The 14,218-nt window shown below is 44.8% G+C and overlaps 1 protein-coding gene across 2 annotated transcripts in view; it reads left to right on the top strand.

Annotated features, from left to right (window-relative positions):
- Nucleotides 1–14,218, top strand: part of PRMT9 (protein arginine methyltransferase 9) — a 1,177,496-nt gene that overhangs the window by 645,230 nt on the left and 518,048 nt on the right. For both annotated transcript variants that reach the window (XM_069631249.1, XM_069631248.1), the window contains exon 7: nucleotides 3,265–3,457. In XM_069631249.1, the coding sequence (XP_069487350.1) occupies nucleotides 3,265–3,457 (193 nt within the window). The remainder of the gene's footprint in view (nucleotides 1–3,264; nucleotides 3,458–14,218) is intronic.

Raw genomic sequence — 14,218 nt, 5'->3', positions numbered from 1 at the left:
CAGGCTGCCCAAATTTAAGAAAATTAAGAAACAATATTAACAATATCTTCATGTTTTTTGAGCTACAATCATCCCCTAGACACACAGGAGCACACACGAATATATACAGCAGCGCCTGGATCTCAATCAACATGATGTTGACCCTATACTGACATACCCAGAAGATATTCACTGGATATCTGTCACAATGCATTCACTTAATAAGAATATCCATCACTTGAGGTATCTCCAGACAGAGCACATTACAGGATTTATCCTATAATATCTATACTTGCCTCCAACACTTGTATAATGGAGATTACGTTGCTCACCCCATCCACCTACGAGGCAACACATGGTAGTTGACTTCCGTTCTGATGAAGGTTGGCAGAATTGAAGGGCAAGAGATGTGATGCCCTACTTGATATCAACCGAAATATGTCGACAGTTAGATCTCCTGTAACAGATACAGAGGGACACACGTGAAAATTAGAATGGGTTTAAGTTTATATGTGTACTATGTTTTATGATATGAAGAAAGTAGAACACTGTTTTGAAAACATTTGAGAGTCTGTGTATGAAAGAGCGAGAAAGAGCATGAATGATGGTTTAAAAGGCTATGAGCTTCTTTTTTAGATATTAACTTTTGTTGTGTATTGACATATGATGAATTAAAATCGTTCTCTATGAATTTTTGAAACAGTAATAAGAGTACTCTGTCATCTTTATCTATTCGTCCATTTTTTTGCTATATTGGTATACTCACCTGGAGGACCATAGACCTCTACCATGTATCCTTTAATTTTGAAACCCTGTCACTGTATACAGAAGAAAAGACATGTATCCCTTTTCTCCCTTCCTTCCCACCTCTGCCTTTAACACAGTCTAATAACTACATGTTGCATAGAGAATTCTGGGTATATTTTCTTATTTACTTTGATAGCCTGTCTGATCACAAACTGAACATCCCATGATGTGACATGAAATACACTCTTAACCTTTTTGTCATCAAGGTGCCAGGCCTTATAATTTTGCGATACCAGTTTAACCATTCCATTCCCTTACCTTCTGTTACCAACAACATTCACCCTTGCACACAGACTATTCTTGTCTGTGACTCTTGTCTAAGGCTTGGCATTCATAGAATTAACATTCTAGAGCTTGACCTGATGTACAAAGTTTAGAGATACATGGGAAAATAAGCCTCTGAACTTCCAGGATTGCTAAATCACTTTCAAGCCCCTCATGCATCCATCCAGTATTACATTGTAATGCCACGGATAGCTTGAATAATTCCACACGCTCAGGGAAAACAGTTCTCAGGTTTTCATTTAGACTCTGAGAAGCCAGACTAAGGGGTGTCCCTAACTCGTCCCACAACTGCCTGTGGACTCCCACCACCCTAGCACAGGCTCCCCTACTCCAGGGGTTGCAATTAGAGATCCATAACCCCTACTGCCTGAGTTATATTGCTCTGGTTGCCTGAAGGCTGCAGCCTCATCTACGTCACTCCTTCCCGGAACTTTCTAAGGATTCCCTAATGTTTTGGTTCTGCACAATGTGATAGAATATGTTCAGGATGCTGTCTATTCCCTCATACACTTTCTGCCACTTCTCTCACTCCTGTCCCTGATTTTGCCCTTTCTTTCTCTTTCCCTTTTCTCCTTCTAATCTTGTCACTTCTCTCCACCCCTCAACTCTTTGGTCTCCCCATCTGTGATCTCCGTTTGTCTACTCTGCTTTGTCTCACCACTTTGCGTTCTCCTACAACTTTCTCCTGTCTCTACCCTTTCTCCTCTCTCTCCCAGCTTCTCACATGCCTCCTTCTCACTCTCTAATCCCTCCTGCATCTCATCTCCCTTTTACTCTCACTTCCACTCTCTCAATCTCGCCATTCAATCTATACCCCCTCACTCTCCTTCTCTTCACAGCCTTCCTTTGTACCACCCACACTATAACACACTTTCACAACCACAGATTCAACCTTTCACAATTGGAACCACTTTCATTACCTTACCTGCACTCATATATAACACCACTACATACTTCTCAGCACTCCGCTCCACCATCCTCCTTCCGCCTAGTCTCCTGGCCCACCAACACACCTCCTGACTTCATCGAACACCTTTTACTATGTCTCTTTCATGCAGGCTTTTTATACCTACAACTTCATGGTTCTCCTCTTCCCTCCTCTTCCCATTGGTTCTGTACCTCACCTGACTCATTGGGCCAATCTAGCCCTTTGCTTTTCTTCAGGGCTGGGCCGTCACGCTGCTCGGCTTCAAAAGTGTCCCTAACCCCACTCCTTTCCCATGCACAGGTTTTCAAACAGTTTTTGCAGTTTGCTCAAGTCTGTGTTCATCTGGTATCTCGTTATTCTTTCTCTGAGGTAAGCTACATTTCATGCCGGTTTGCTGGAGGCTGGTGTGCACTGGAGTCTTGTGGTCTGTCATGTTCGGCATCTCTACCTGCTCATTGTGTTTCTCTGCCACCATGTTGCATTATGGATCGCGTAATCTACAAGCAACGAAAGGAGAACTCTGCCCATATAAGAGGCTAGAAGGCATTGAACGATCAACAGTGGTACTACTACTATCAAGCAAGGTACTTTTAGGGGGTTCAGGGACTGGGCCCCCATCCATCTCCCTCACTGCACCTCTGGTGTAGGATTGGCTCTGGTATACACTCTGATAGGCCAATTATCCATGTTCAGGAGTCATCCCCGGTCCCCCCTGACCGGGTTAAGCCCCTGGCCCCGTCACATTGTACTAACCTACAATTCTTTATATCTAGCTTGGAAACACAGCCTAATTATCACAACACTTCACAACATATCTACATTCTCTCTTCTGTAGGACCATGGTCCACCTAACATGACTGACACGCATGCATGTAATTTCAAAGGTTTTTTCCTGCTGCATCTCTCCCTCCATGTGTTTGTAGCACCTGCTTCCCGTTTTACTATCCTCTTATCTTCCCCTCGCTCATTTGCTTTGTTTCTGCACACTAAAGTCTGGATACCTCTGGCGAGGAGCTTGGCTACTACTAGAGTAGTACGTTGGCGAAGTATAAAAGCATATTAACAGAACATAAGTGACACCAATTGCAACAGTGCCTCCATAGTCTATGTAGTGGTTTCCAAAGACCCATGGAAGTAGTACTACGATAATTAAATGAAAAAGGCATATTCATTGTCGGCATTCGTCATATATGTTGCAGTGTTTTATAGAATCTGTATTGTTTACATTTCGTGTGTCTTGTTTATTAAGTTTATTTCTTCTACAGAGTAGGGATTAGGAACATGGCCGGTGTTCAGTTGGAAGGAACAGTGGATTTTCAAAGTCCAGTCAGAACCCAACTAAGTGGTGATCAGTCATTTGAACCGTACGCCACTGAAAAAATGAGTAGAGTTCCTGGAGGTTATACGCCATTGACGGAACCTTTCCAGGTCATGACAGTGGATTTCAACAGCCTTCAGGTAAATTAATTCATGTAGTGTTTAGGTCTATCATGTCTACCTTTATTATGTTTAATGATAATAATTTGTAGCTATGTTCCTTTTATTGCCAGTTATGTAGAAAATAAAAACATAACAAACAAGACAGCTGCCATCCCCTGCCCACCTGTCCTCAAAGTTCATCATGACCCCTCCCCTGAACAGTCTAACCTAAGTCAGTTAAGTTCCCACTTTTTTTGTTTCGGGGGATCAGAACTTAAAGGGAACTAAATGTAAGAGCAAAACACCAAAAAATAAGTCTGATTACCCCCCTTTCCAATGCCCGAAAGTTTGAGAAAAGACAAGTGTATACAAACTTAAAACAAATACAGTTTGTTGTTCTGCTATGTAGAACCCAAACAACAGAGGTAAGATCAAAAAACTATTCATTGGATATTGTATATGATTAAAAGAAAGGCACATAGTGCCACAAATACAAAAAACAATTGCTGTTGTAAAGGAATGTTCTAAAACCTTTTAGACAAAAGATATGTTGTATATAACAGACATAAACAAAAAGGTATGTGCAAAACAAGTTGTACATTCGTGACCACTTTGTTTGCATTAGTAATCCCACATACAGTTAGTATGGGTATTATAGATACATTTCGACATGTTTCGGCCTTATAATACTTTAGACACTATCCCTAGTGCCTTGAATTCATTCTTTGGGCCATCTTCAGGACATCATTTCTTCCACACAGGTCAGTCAATGACTCTATACCCCACTTGATATTCAACGTGGTAAATTTTGAATGTAGTACTTCTAGGTTATGCGCAGGAAAACAACGCCCGCTTATTTGAAAGCTGACTGAACACCTTGTGCTTTGAGTCGAGGGCTACAGCACGGCACGTTGCCACGAGAAACAAAGTAGTCACGAATGTACAACTTGTTTTGCGCATACCCTTTTTGGTTATGTCTGTTATATACAACATATCTTTTGTCTAAAAGGTTTTAGAATATTCCTTTTCAACAGCAATTGTTTTTTGTATTTATGGCACTATGTGCCTTTCTTTTAATCATATACAATATCCAATAAATAGTTTTTTGATCTTACCTCTGTTGTTTGGGTTCTACATAGCATAACAACAAACTGTATTTGTTTTAAGTTTGTATACACTTGTCTTTTCTCAAACTTTCGGGCATTGGAAAGGGGGGTAATCAGACTTATTTTTTGGTGTTTTGCCCTCCCCTGAACTCCACAGCCAGTTTTTTCAACCAAAATCTATTTTCTCTATTCACACAATTTTACATCAATAGCTATTATCCCGACTCTTAATATGGCTCAATCATCCGGTTTCCCCCTTTATCCAATCACTAGTGTTCTGCCAAGCCTCTACAAATGATTTGCAATTTGTGTCCATTCTCGCCTGTTATATATAAGCTTGTCCAAGGTCCAGCAGAGCCATGCTTTTCCAACTCATTGCTATCTCCATTCCCCTTGCCCAGAGAATATGACAAACATATCTTCTGGTACCTATTCCATTCCATTTTCAAAACATTTCAAGCAGACCGATATTGGGACATCAGTTTGTTTCTATCCCTATAGCCCTTTGGATGTCTTCAGAGATGCTTGTCCAGAAACCTTACATGCCATTGGATTAACCTATACTTTGCATTCAAACATCCCAATTTACCTTGTATTGTGCACCTTCTGGTATCCTACATAATCTGTTGTGTTTGTAGCTTTTAAAGTGTTCAATTTATATCACAACATCTAGCCTAAATGTGTGCTAGAACTCCAGAGTTTATATCCATGCCTAGTATCTTCCTCCCCACCTCCTCCAAATCTTCCCTAGAAAGGTACCCAGATTAGTGGTCATACGCATTTGTTAACCCCTTTGTTGTCTCCTCTCCAATGACCGTCCTTTTGCTGTTTCCTTCACCACCTATTCCCCTATGCTTAAAAAGATGATGACCACCATCCGTCACGTATAAAAGATTCCTTTTGGTACCAGCAACTTCTGAAGACATAATCTCTCCCCCTTTCAGTATGTTCCACAGGTTTATGATTCCCCCGCCTTTGCCATTTCCTTGATCCACTTAGCAGACCCAAATGTATGAACTGTCCGCCAGTTAACCCCTCTACCCAGTGAAGAGCTCCGTCTGACCCCCGCCCCACCCAAACTCTTTACTAATGTCCACATTATTTGGGGAGCTGGGGTTTTATGGCATTTCTGATGAGTCCTTCCTTATTTATTGACTGGAGGGCAAATGGCCTCTTTTCTGCCTTCTCCTTGCCTATTTGCCCAACTATTCATTTGACTCACCAATTGAGAATCACCAGATGTAGTGCATAGTACTACTCTCTCATATCAGGCTGTCTTCTTCCTCCTCCCCCACCAATACATAACTTCTAGAATGATATTCATTGGATTCTGCCTCTCAATTCTGTTGTTCTCCTATAGGGAGTGTGACGAACTAGAAGAAGGAGTTGGACAAGTTACAGACATGTTCAAAGGTTTAATTTAAATTAAAAGAAAAACGGCTAACTAGCCCTAGCGCCATGAGGGAAGTTCCCTACCTGGCAAAACTAAAACTAAGGGTGCACGTCAAGTCCAAAGTAAAAGTCTTATGTCCGAATCCTAACCACTAACTGGCCCTACCACTTTTGAAAAAACTCAACTAAAAGAAAAGGGGATACTTGCACAACTGCCTCGGTGTGGGGTTCTGCCTGGCCCAATTTGTAGTTTACTTGCTCACAGCCTCAACCTTCTTTAGTGTGCAATGCTATAGTTTTCACAATCTACCGATAGTTTCTTTGTAGAAATTATGATTATCCTCTGTATGGCTTTCACTCTCCCCCCCCCCTTGATAATGAAATAACCTGTTTCTTCTGATACTTTTCTCAGGTTTTATTTTCAAATGTCTTTAGGATTACTTGGCAAGACAGCGATCAGGCTCCCACCTTCAGGGTATTGCGATTCCCCCAAGACCTGTGGTTCTTTCGTATATGTGTTTATTTCACAATTGCAATGTTGACTAGCCTGATCGGCTATTCTAGCCTTGGAATACTAGGTTCATGTCTTTCACTGGGTTTTAGTGGGCATGTGCCCATTAGCTTCTCTCACATCCTCATGCTTCTGGCAGGTTTTCCAGCCTAAATATACAAGGTTTGTATCCTTTTACACCTGCTTTAGTGGAACTGTGTGCCCATGAGCGTCTCTAATATTCTTGTACTTTTGGAAGCTGTTCCAGATGTGACAAACAACGTTTGTAACTTTTTTCCCTCAGCTTCCGTGGGGCCGTGTGCCCGGTAAAGTTTCTTAAGGTCTCATAATCGTAGTGGCCATTCCAGTCGTGACATGCAATATTTGTATCTTTTTCCAAATGTTTTCCATACCTGCGTCTGTTTTGGTACTCTGTGAAACCAACTGTCCCAGGACTTGCTAGCATCCTCAAATCGACACCAGTGTTGTTCCAGACGGTGCTGCTTCCGGCAGAACAGGTGCTTGTTGGGTGCAGCTTGGTGATCCAGGCTCTTCTCCAGTCTCTGGGTTCGCCGTCCATTGCTGGACCACAGGCCAACAACTGTTCATGACTGGTTGCGCCACCAGAGAAGACGATTGTCTTCCCATCGAATCTCATTCCCTGACCAGAGCCTCATGTTCAGTCACGGCACCTGCTGTCCAGCCTCCAGCTAAGCGGGTCTATCTCCACTGACAACACTGCTGGGTCCACGGTTCAACGTGGCTCTGCTCCTCCAGGACATCGTTGCCATAGAGGCTTGCCGCTGCGTAGCAGTTTCTCTCCTCATTGAGTTTCTGAGGGAAGGTGAGGAAAGGGAGAATGCATCTGAGGAGGTGCAGCTGATAAGGAGCCTTCTTAACAAGGACCGTGATGTGAGGAGAGTAGGAGAGAGAGAAGTCGAAGATGACACCAAGGTTTTTTGCCTCATGAGGGGAGGGGACCCGCAGAGGGTGGCCAGAGGGAAGGAGGGAGCTGGGGTCCCAATGAGAAGGATCTCAGTTTTACTGGCATTAAGGAAAAATCATTGGCAACACACCATGCCTGAATAGCAGTCAGACAGTCCGGGATGAGAGAGGAGGAAGAGAAGGCAGTAAACGGAAGCTTTAAGGAGAGCTGTGTGTCGTCTGCATAACACTGGAAGTGAGGAGAGTAGGAGGAGATCAGATGGGCCAGAGGGGCAAGGTAGATGTTGAAGAGCCACGGCGAGAGAATAGAGCCCTGAGGGACGCCACAGGTGGACAGTGTGATTGGGTAGGGAAAAGGGCCCAGTTGAACCTGGGAAGGTCGGTCGGAGAGGAATGAAGTCAACCAGTCCAGTGCCAGGCACATGATGCCAAGGGTGTCAGAGTCAATTTGTCAGGATGGCATGATTGACCTTGTCGAAGGCAGGGAAAAGATACAGAAGGATAAGAACAGATGGGGAGTTGGAATCAGGATTTGAGAGCAAGTCTTCATGGGTGTTTAGTAGAGTAGTTTTTTTCTTTTTTAAACAATTTTTATTTTTAACACCACAAACAACCAAGTGACAAGAAAATACCAATTCTTACAATGCAACAATAACATGGCTTCCATTTTATACCGCAACCCCCCCGAGCTTACACCATATCACCAATTCAACATCTACTCTGAGGGTATAAGTTGTACTTCGCCTGTCGATGAGTCATTTTCTCCTGCTGAGCCGGTTCGAACAGCGTTGCCACTAGATGTCTCCAAGCCATCAGTATCTCTCCCGGGTCATCACCCCCTCTGTTGGCTGCCTCGCTCCACACTATCGTCTCAGCCTCCACCCATTTTTGAAGGTCGTGCCACCACACCTCTACCTTTGGTCTTCTGTTGGTTTTCCAACACATATCGATCCTGTGCTTAGCAAGAATATAGGCCAGATCCTTGAGCTTGCATACGTGTTTCAGCTTGCACGGCCTGGGAATCCCACCTATCATTGTTAGGCAGAAACCTGTGCAGTTCCCTTGGGGAACACTGCAAAAGATTTAAGACTACAGGTAGAGCAGTAAACCCCTTTGGTAGCAGTCTGTACCACCCAGATTTACCTGGTAGCTGTGGCTGAGCAGTCAGACTTCTCTCAAGAAGAGTTAGGCAGTATGCAAAGTATACACAATATGTACCAAAACACAATAGCACAAGCAAACACTGACCAGAGCTTGGTTTCAAAAGTATATAGTTATTTATTTAAAAACACATAAGTTAAAAACACTCTAGCAAAATATAGTAAACACTTCAAACACAGTTATAATGAAAGTAGATTCAATCCTTTCTCCTATCTAGACAACTCTAGGTTAACACCACTTAATTAAAACAGAGGTGAGTGCTTAACGTTAGATGACACTCTAGTAGTTTCCAAGGAAGGGAGAGAAAAAGCAGAAATGGGTTAAACACACCACTCTAAGGTCCAGAACACTTGCAATAGGCTCAAAGAAGCACAAAGTCACAGGTGAGCAAAAGTCACTAGGCAGGGCCCACTCTTAGAGTAGCCGGAGCGAAAATGTGCCCAAGATCACACTGTTAGTTAGAGATTCAAAGTCTTGCAAGGAGTCAAAAAGAGTTTAGAGTGGCTCAGAAAGTTTAGCCAAAGTGTCCCAGGCACTCCCAGGTTCGAAAGCCGGGGACTAAATCTACCCCGTACAGTCGGTAGCAAGGGAAGCCAGGCGGAACACAGTACCTTAAGCGGAAAGGATCCTCCAGCGGGGGCAGTTGTTCCAGGCAGCGACAGCAAGGCTCGACGTCGGTCAGGGGAGAAGAATATCTCGCTGAAGAGCAGAAGAGAAAGGTCGTAGCACTGCCCGGGAAGAAACCAGCCGCGGAGTCCTCCGGTTAAAGGGTTGGTACCGACTTTCGCGGTATGGGGGTAAAGTGTGGTATTCCGGATGCCGGGGTGCTTGGCACAGGCAAGGCGGCCACGAGATACCTCAAAGAACGGAAAGAAGGCGAAAACTGGTTGTCCCCACCAGTCAAGGGAAGGAGCCACTCCGTTAAGAGTTCTCCTCGGTCGTCGGGAAAAAGTGGTGAGACGGTTCAGCAGGGCTCCACCGGGTGGTGTCGTCGAAGCAGGTCGGCTCAGCTCTTCCCTCGTCGGATTCTTGGTCCTGTGGCGACTTCTGAAGTCCCAGTCCCCAAAGCCCTGCTTTTATGCAGCAAGCCCCCATTCACCCAGCCTAGCTGTCACTCAAACATGCTAAGTGGTGAGCCGGGCGGCTCACCACTTGGGCCAATCAGGACGGAGTGCGACTTGAGTTACCAAGGTAACTCAGTCCAGGGTGCCTAAATCCCCCTCCACCCCTCCTAAGTATCCCAGACAGAGTGGCACCACTTTGGAGGGCTTCTGTGGAGAAGCCCGCCAAAAGTGGAACAAAGGGCTCCACTTTGGGTCAGAGTTACAGAGGCGAACACCAACGCCATTTTAGAATCAAGTTTTGGCAAAAAGTCCCAACCGGAGTTATAAAAATAAATATATAAACCGGCGGTATGTTTAAGGCTACCGTAAATAAATAATTAAATGTGTTAGCCTAAAACAATGGGAAATCCCATAGGGAAATATTCGCGGTCGAATATAAAAAGTAGTTTCCACTGCCACCAGCCAAAACTCGATCAGGGGGGACGGAGACGTGCCCCCTCGACTAACAGACCCTGGGGCAATCGAATTGCCCCAGCCAGTACGTCCACAATATGATGGTTTGTACTGGTTCTGTTCAGGATTCAAGACTAGCAAAGTCTTTGGTGACTTTACATGCCCTGGGAGACAGTAGTCAGTCCCAGGGTATGGAGTCTATGTTGGGGAGTCCCTAGGACACCCCTGGGTCACGGCACAGAGGGTGCTGTGTGACCCACATCACAAAAATACATGAGGCCCTATGGAGTAAAAGACCCCATAGCCCATTCAACACAAGGTTTAACCAAGAAAACACACTTCAACATGTCCAAGAGTGAGGGTAAAAGAGTCTCACTCTTGGCAGGAGAAAAAAAAAGAAACCCCAGAAATCCAGCAAAGCTGCTGGGGGACTCACTAGGTAGGGAAATTCAGCCTAAACAGAGAATTCTCCCTAACACTCGCCCCCCCCAGACTAAGGGACAGGAGGATTTAATCCACTCCTGGATGAACCTCATACCTCTAGTCGATGATATACATCCTAGAGAGTCCATCAGCATTTTGATGGTGACACCTTGACCTATGTTCAATGGAGAACTCAAAGGTTTTCTTCTGCAAGCTAACGGACCTACAGACCCTTTGAGGAACATCAGTCTTTTTGTTATAGGGGATCTGGTTGACCAGTCCCTCAGAAGTTGGTACAACTTCTGAACCTAGGTTAGGCTTTTTGAAGGGGTCCTTATAAAGGATTCCCTTAGATCTAGAGGGGCCTCCAAGGTTCCTCACCACCTCTCTTGTGGGAGCAGGTTGGGTCTTAGGCCTCTTGGTTGGAGGGGTTGGGGTTAGGCAATGTACCTGCTTCCCCTTCCTCTTAGATCTACCCTTACCTATTTTAGGAGTTTCCCCCCTAATATTAGGATTTGAGTTGGGGTCTTCAGTAGAAGGTCCAACAGTCTGAAGGTTTTTGGCCTTAGACTTTTCTTTTCTGGTTTTCCACCGGCACTGAGAATTACCAGTTCTCTCAGGTCCAGATAGGGGCCTAGTTGGTCTATCCACCTCTTCCTCAGAAGCAGGGGGAGTCAGAGACTCTGAGACTAGGGGAACAATGATGGAGCTTGGTTGGGGCGCCCATGTTCCTAGCATACTATCCTGAAATGTGCCTGGGTTAGAGGTCAACTTACTAACACCAGGGCTTGTAGTGGGGTTCTCAGTAGAGGGTCCCACAGGCTTAGAAGGGTCCTTCAAGGTAGCCTGTCTAGCCAATTTGGTTAAGTTCTGCTTCTCCATACTGGGAGGCCTGGGGGTATGTGACACTACTCCTAGAGTTCTTAGGTCATTCCCCAACAGGACCTTCCCAGGTACCTCAGTCTGAACACTGACAGGGATCCTCACTGTCATGTTGTTACACTGAATGAGGGCTGGTAGAATAGGAACCATTTGGACAGGGCCTACAGACATCTTAGTGGGACCTTTGGGTGCTTTGGCCACATCCTCAGGTTGAAAGAAGCTTTCATCCACTACTGTTCTGCTGGCCCCAGTGTCTCTCCTGGCAGGAGTATCCTGGCCATTGACAAGAACACTGTCCACATAATACACCTTAGAGTTAACAGGTAGGGAGTTATACACAACCCTATTCTGGGGACTAACCAGACCCATAGGCTCTAAGTTTACAGTTGCTTGAAGACCCAAGGGTTCTTCAGCAAAGAGTTCAAAGTGGGCACTAGCCATCTGTACTTCATCCTCAGGAGTGAAGGCTAAGGAGACTGTGCTGATCCCTGCAGGTTTACCCTTGCACTTGGGATCTCCTTTGATATGGTCAGTACCCTGACAGACATAGCATTGTCCAAATGCTCTCTGGAAGGGTGGCTTGTTCTGACCTCCTTCTGGCTTGTGGCCAGAAGGTACAGTAGCCTGACTTGGTTTCCCTTGTGGCTTACCCTTATAGTTTTGTTTGGGGCCCTCTTTGGAATTTGTAGTATTAGAATTCTCTTTGGAGTCCTTCTTAGACTGTTTTTCCCCATCCTTCTTCTGAGTTACCCCAGAATCCTTGTGAGTGGCCCTGTTGGCAACCCACAAGTCAGCAGCCTTAGCTAGCTTCCGGGAATCTAATTCCCTGGAATCAGCCAAGTGTTGTCTGAGCTCAGGAGAGCAGGCATCATAAATAGTCTCCAACATAAACAAATTCTTCATACCTTCATAAGTGTTCACCTTGTAACCCTTAATCCATCCCTCTAAGTTTTTCAAACATTCATTCACCCAGGTAGCCCAAGGGGTACCATCATGCTTTTTGAGGCTCCTAAACCTCTTAAGATACTGGGAAGGGGTCTTCCCAAACCTAGCTATCAAAGCTAGTTTCACACATTCATAGTCCTTCCTATCCTCCTCCCCCATCTCCATTACCACATCAGTTGCAACAGGGGGAAGCCTAGAGAACAACCAGGTGAGTAAGTCATTTCCTGTGATGTTCTGGAGCCCATGATTATATTCAAACAGAGACAACCAATCCAACACATCCAACTTAGGCTCATACATACCAACCAATTCTTTAGGCATCCGGGGTCTTTTAGGACTGGAACTTCTAGAGGAGCCAGAGAGAGAAACATTCTCAACAGATAATTTCTTCATTTCTAAGTCATACTTGAGCTCCATTTCCCTTAGCCTTAGTTCTTTGTCAGTTTGAGCATTAAGTTTCTTATACTCCAATTCTAGCTTCATTTTCTCCAGTTCAAAGTACTGAGGACTAAATGTGGGACCTGGTAAAGGTCCAGTAGGCACAGCAGGTAGAGCAGGCAGAGGCCTAGGGGGGACAGTTACAACAGCCTCACCCTCCTCTTCTGACTCTTCCTCAGATACATCAACATTTTGCTCCATGTTAACTTCAACACTGTCATCTACAGTTGCTGGAGTGGTAGGTTCCTCTGAACCATCACCCAGACTTTGGTTAGCTAACAATCTTTCAATCAGCTCCATTTTCTTGCCCTTAGTCAGGAGATCCTTATGTTTACAGAGCACTCTTAAACAATCAGCAGTTTTGGCTGCAAGGGACTCTTGACTATAGCTTTCTATAACTGACATGTTAGAGGTTTTACTTTTTCAGTGCTAAGCTTTGTGGTTAGTTGCACTAAGGTATCTAAAGCACAATAAAATGTATACTCAATACAAATCCCACCGCTGTACACCAGTGTTAGGCAGAAACCTGTGCAGTTCCCTTGGGGAACACTGCAAAAGATTTAAGACTACAGGTAGAGCAGTAAACCCCTTTGGTAGCAGTCTGTACCACCCAGATTTACCTGGTAGCTGTGGCTGAGCAGTCAGACTTCTCTCAAGAAGAGTTAGGCAGTATGCAAAGTATACACAATATGTACCAAAACACAATAGCACAAGCAAACACTGACCAGAGCTTGGTTTCAAAAGTATATAGTTATTTATTTAAAAACACATAAGTTAAAAACACTCTAGCAAAATATAGTAAACACTTCAAACACAGTTATAATGAAAGTAGATTCAATCCTTTCTCCTATCTAGACAACTCTAGGTTAACACCACTTAATTAAAACAGAGGTGAGTGCTTAACGTTAGATGACACTCTAGTAGTTTCCAAGGAAGGGAGAGAAAAAGCAGAAATGGGTTAAACACACCACTCTAAGGTCCAGAACACTTGCAATAGGCTCAAAGAAGCACAAAGTCACAGGTGAGCAAAAGTCACTAGGCAGGGCCCACTCTTAGAGTAGCCGGAGCGAAAATGTGCCCAAGATCACACTGTTAGTTAGAGATTCAAAGTCTTGCAAGGAGTCAAAAAGAGTTTAGAGTGGCTCAGAAAGTTTAGCCAAAGTGTCCCAGGCACTCCCAGGTTCGAAAGCCGGGGACTAAATCTACCCCGTACAGTCGGTAGCAAGGGAAGCCAGGCGGAACACAGTACCTTAAGCGGAAAGGATCCTCCAGCGGGGGCAGTTGTTCCAGGCAGCGACAGCAAGGCTCGACGTCGGTCAGGGGAGAAGAATATCTCGCTGAAGAGCAGAAGAGAAAGGTCGTAGCACTGCCCGGGAAGAAACCAGCCGCGGAGTCCTCCGGTTAAAGGGTTGGTACCGACTTTCGCGGTATGGGGGTAAAGTGTGGTATTCCGGATGCCGGGGTGCTTGGCACAGGCAAGGCGGCCACGAGATACCTCAAA

This window comes from Ambystoma mexicanum, chromosome 6q (genome assembly GCF_040938575.1).
Source record: "Ambystoma mexicanum isolate Mex_15411 chromosome 6q, UKY_AmexF1_1, whole genome shotgun sequence".
NCBI classification, from domain to species: domain Eukaryota; kingdom Metazoa; phylum Chordata; class Amphibia; order Caudata; family Ambystomatidae; genus Ambystoma; species Ambystoma mexicanum.
Note: the sequence above shows the minus strand (reverse complement) of the source record. Positions and strands in the feature narration are given on the sequence as shown.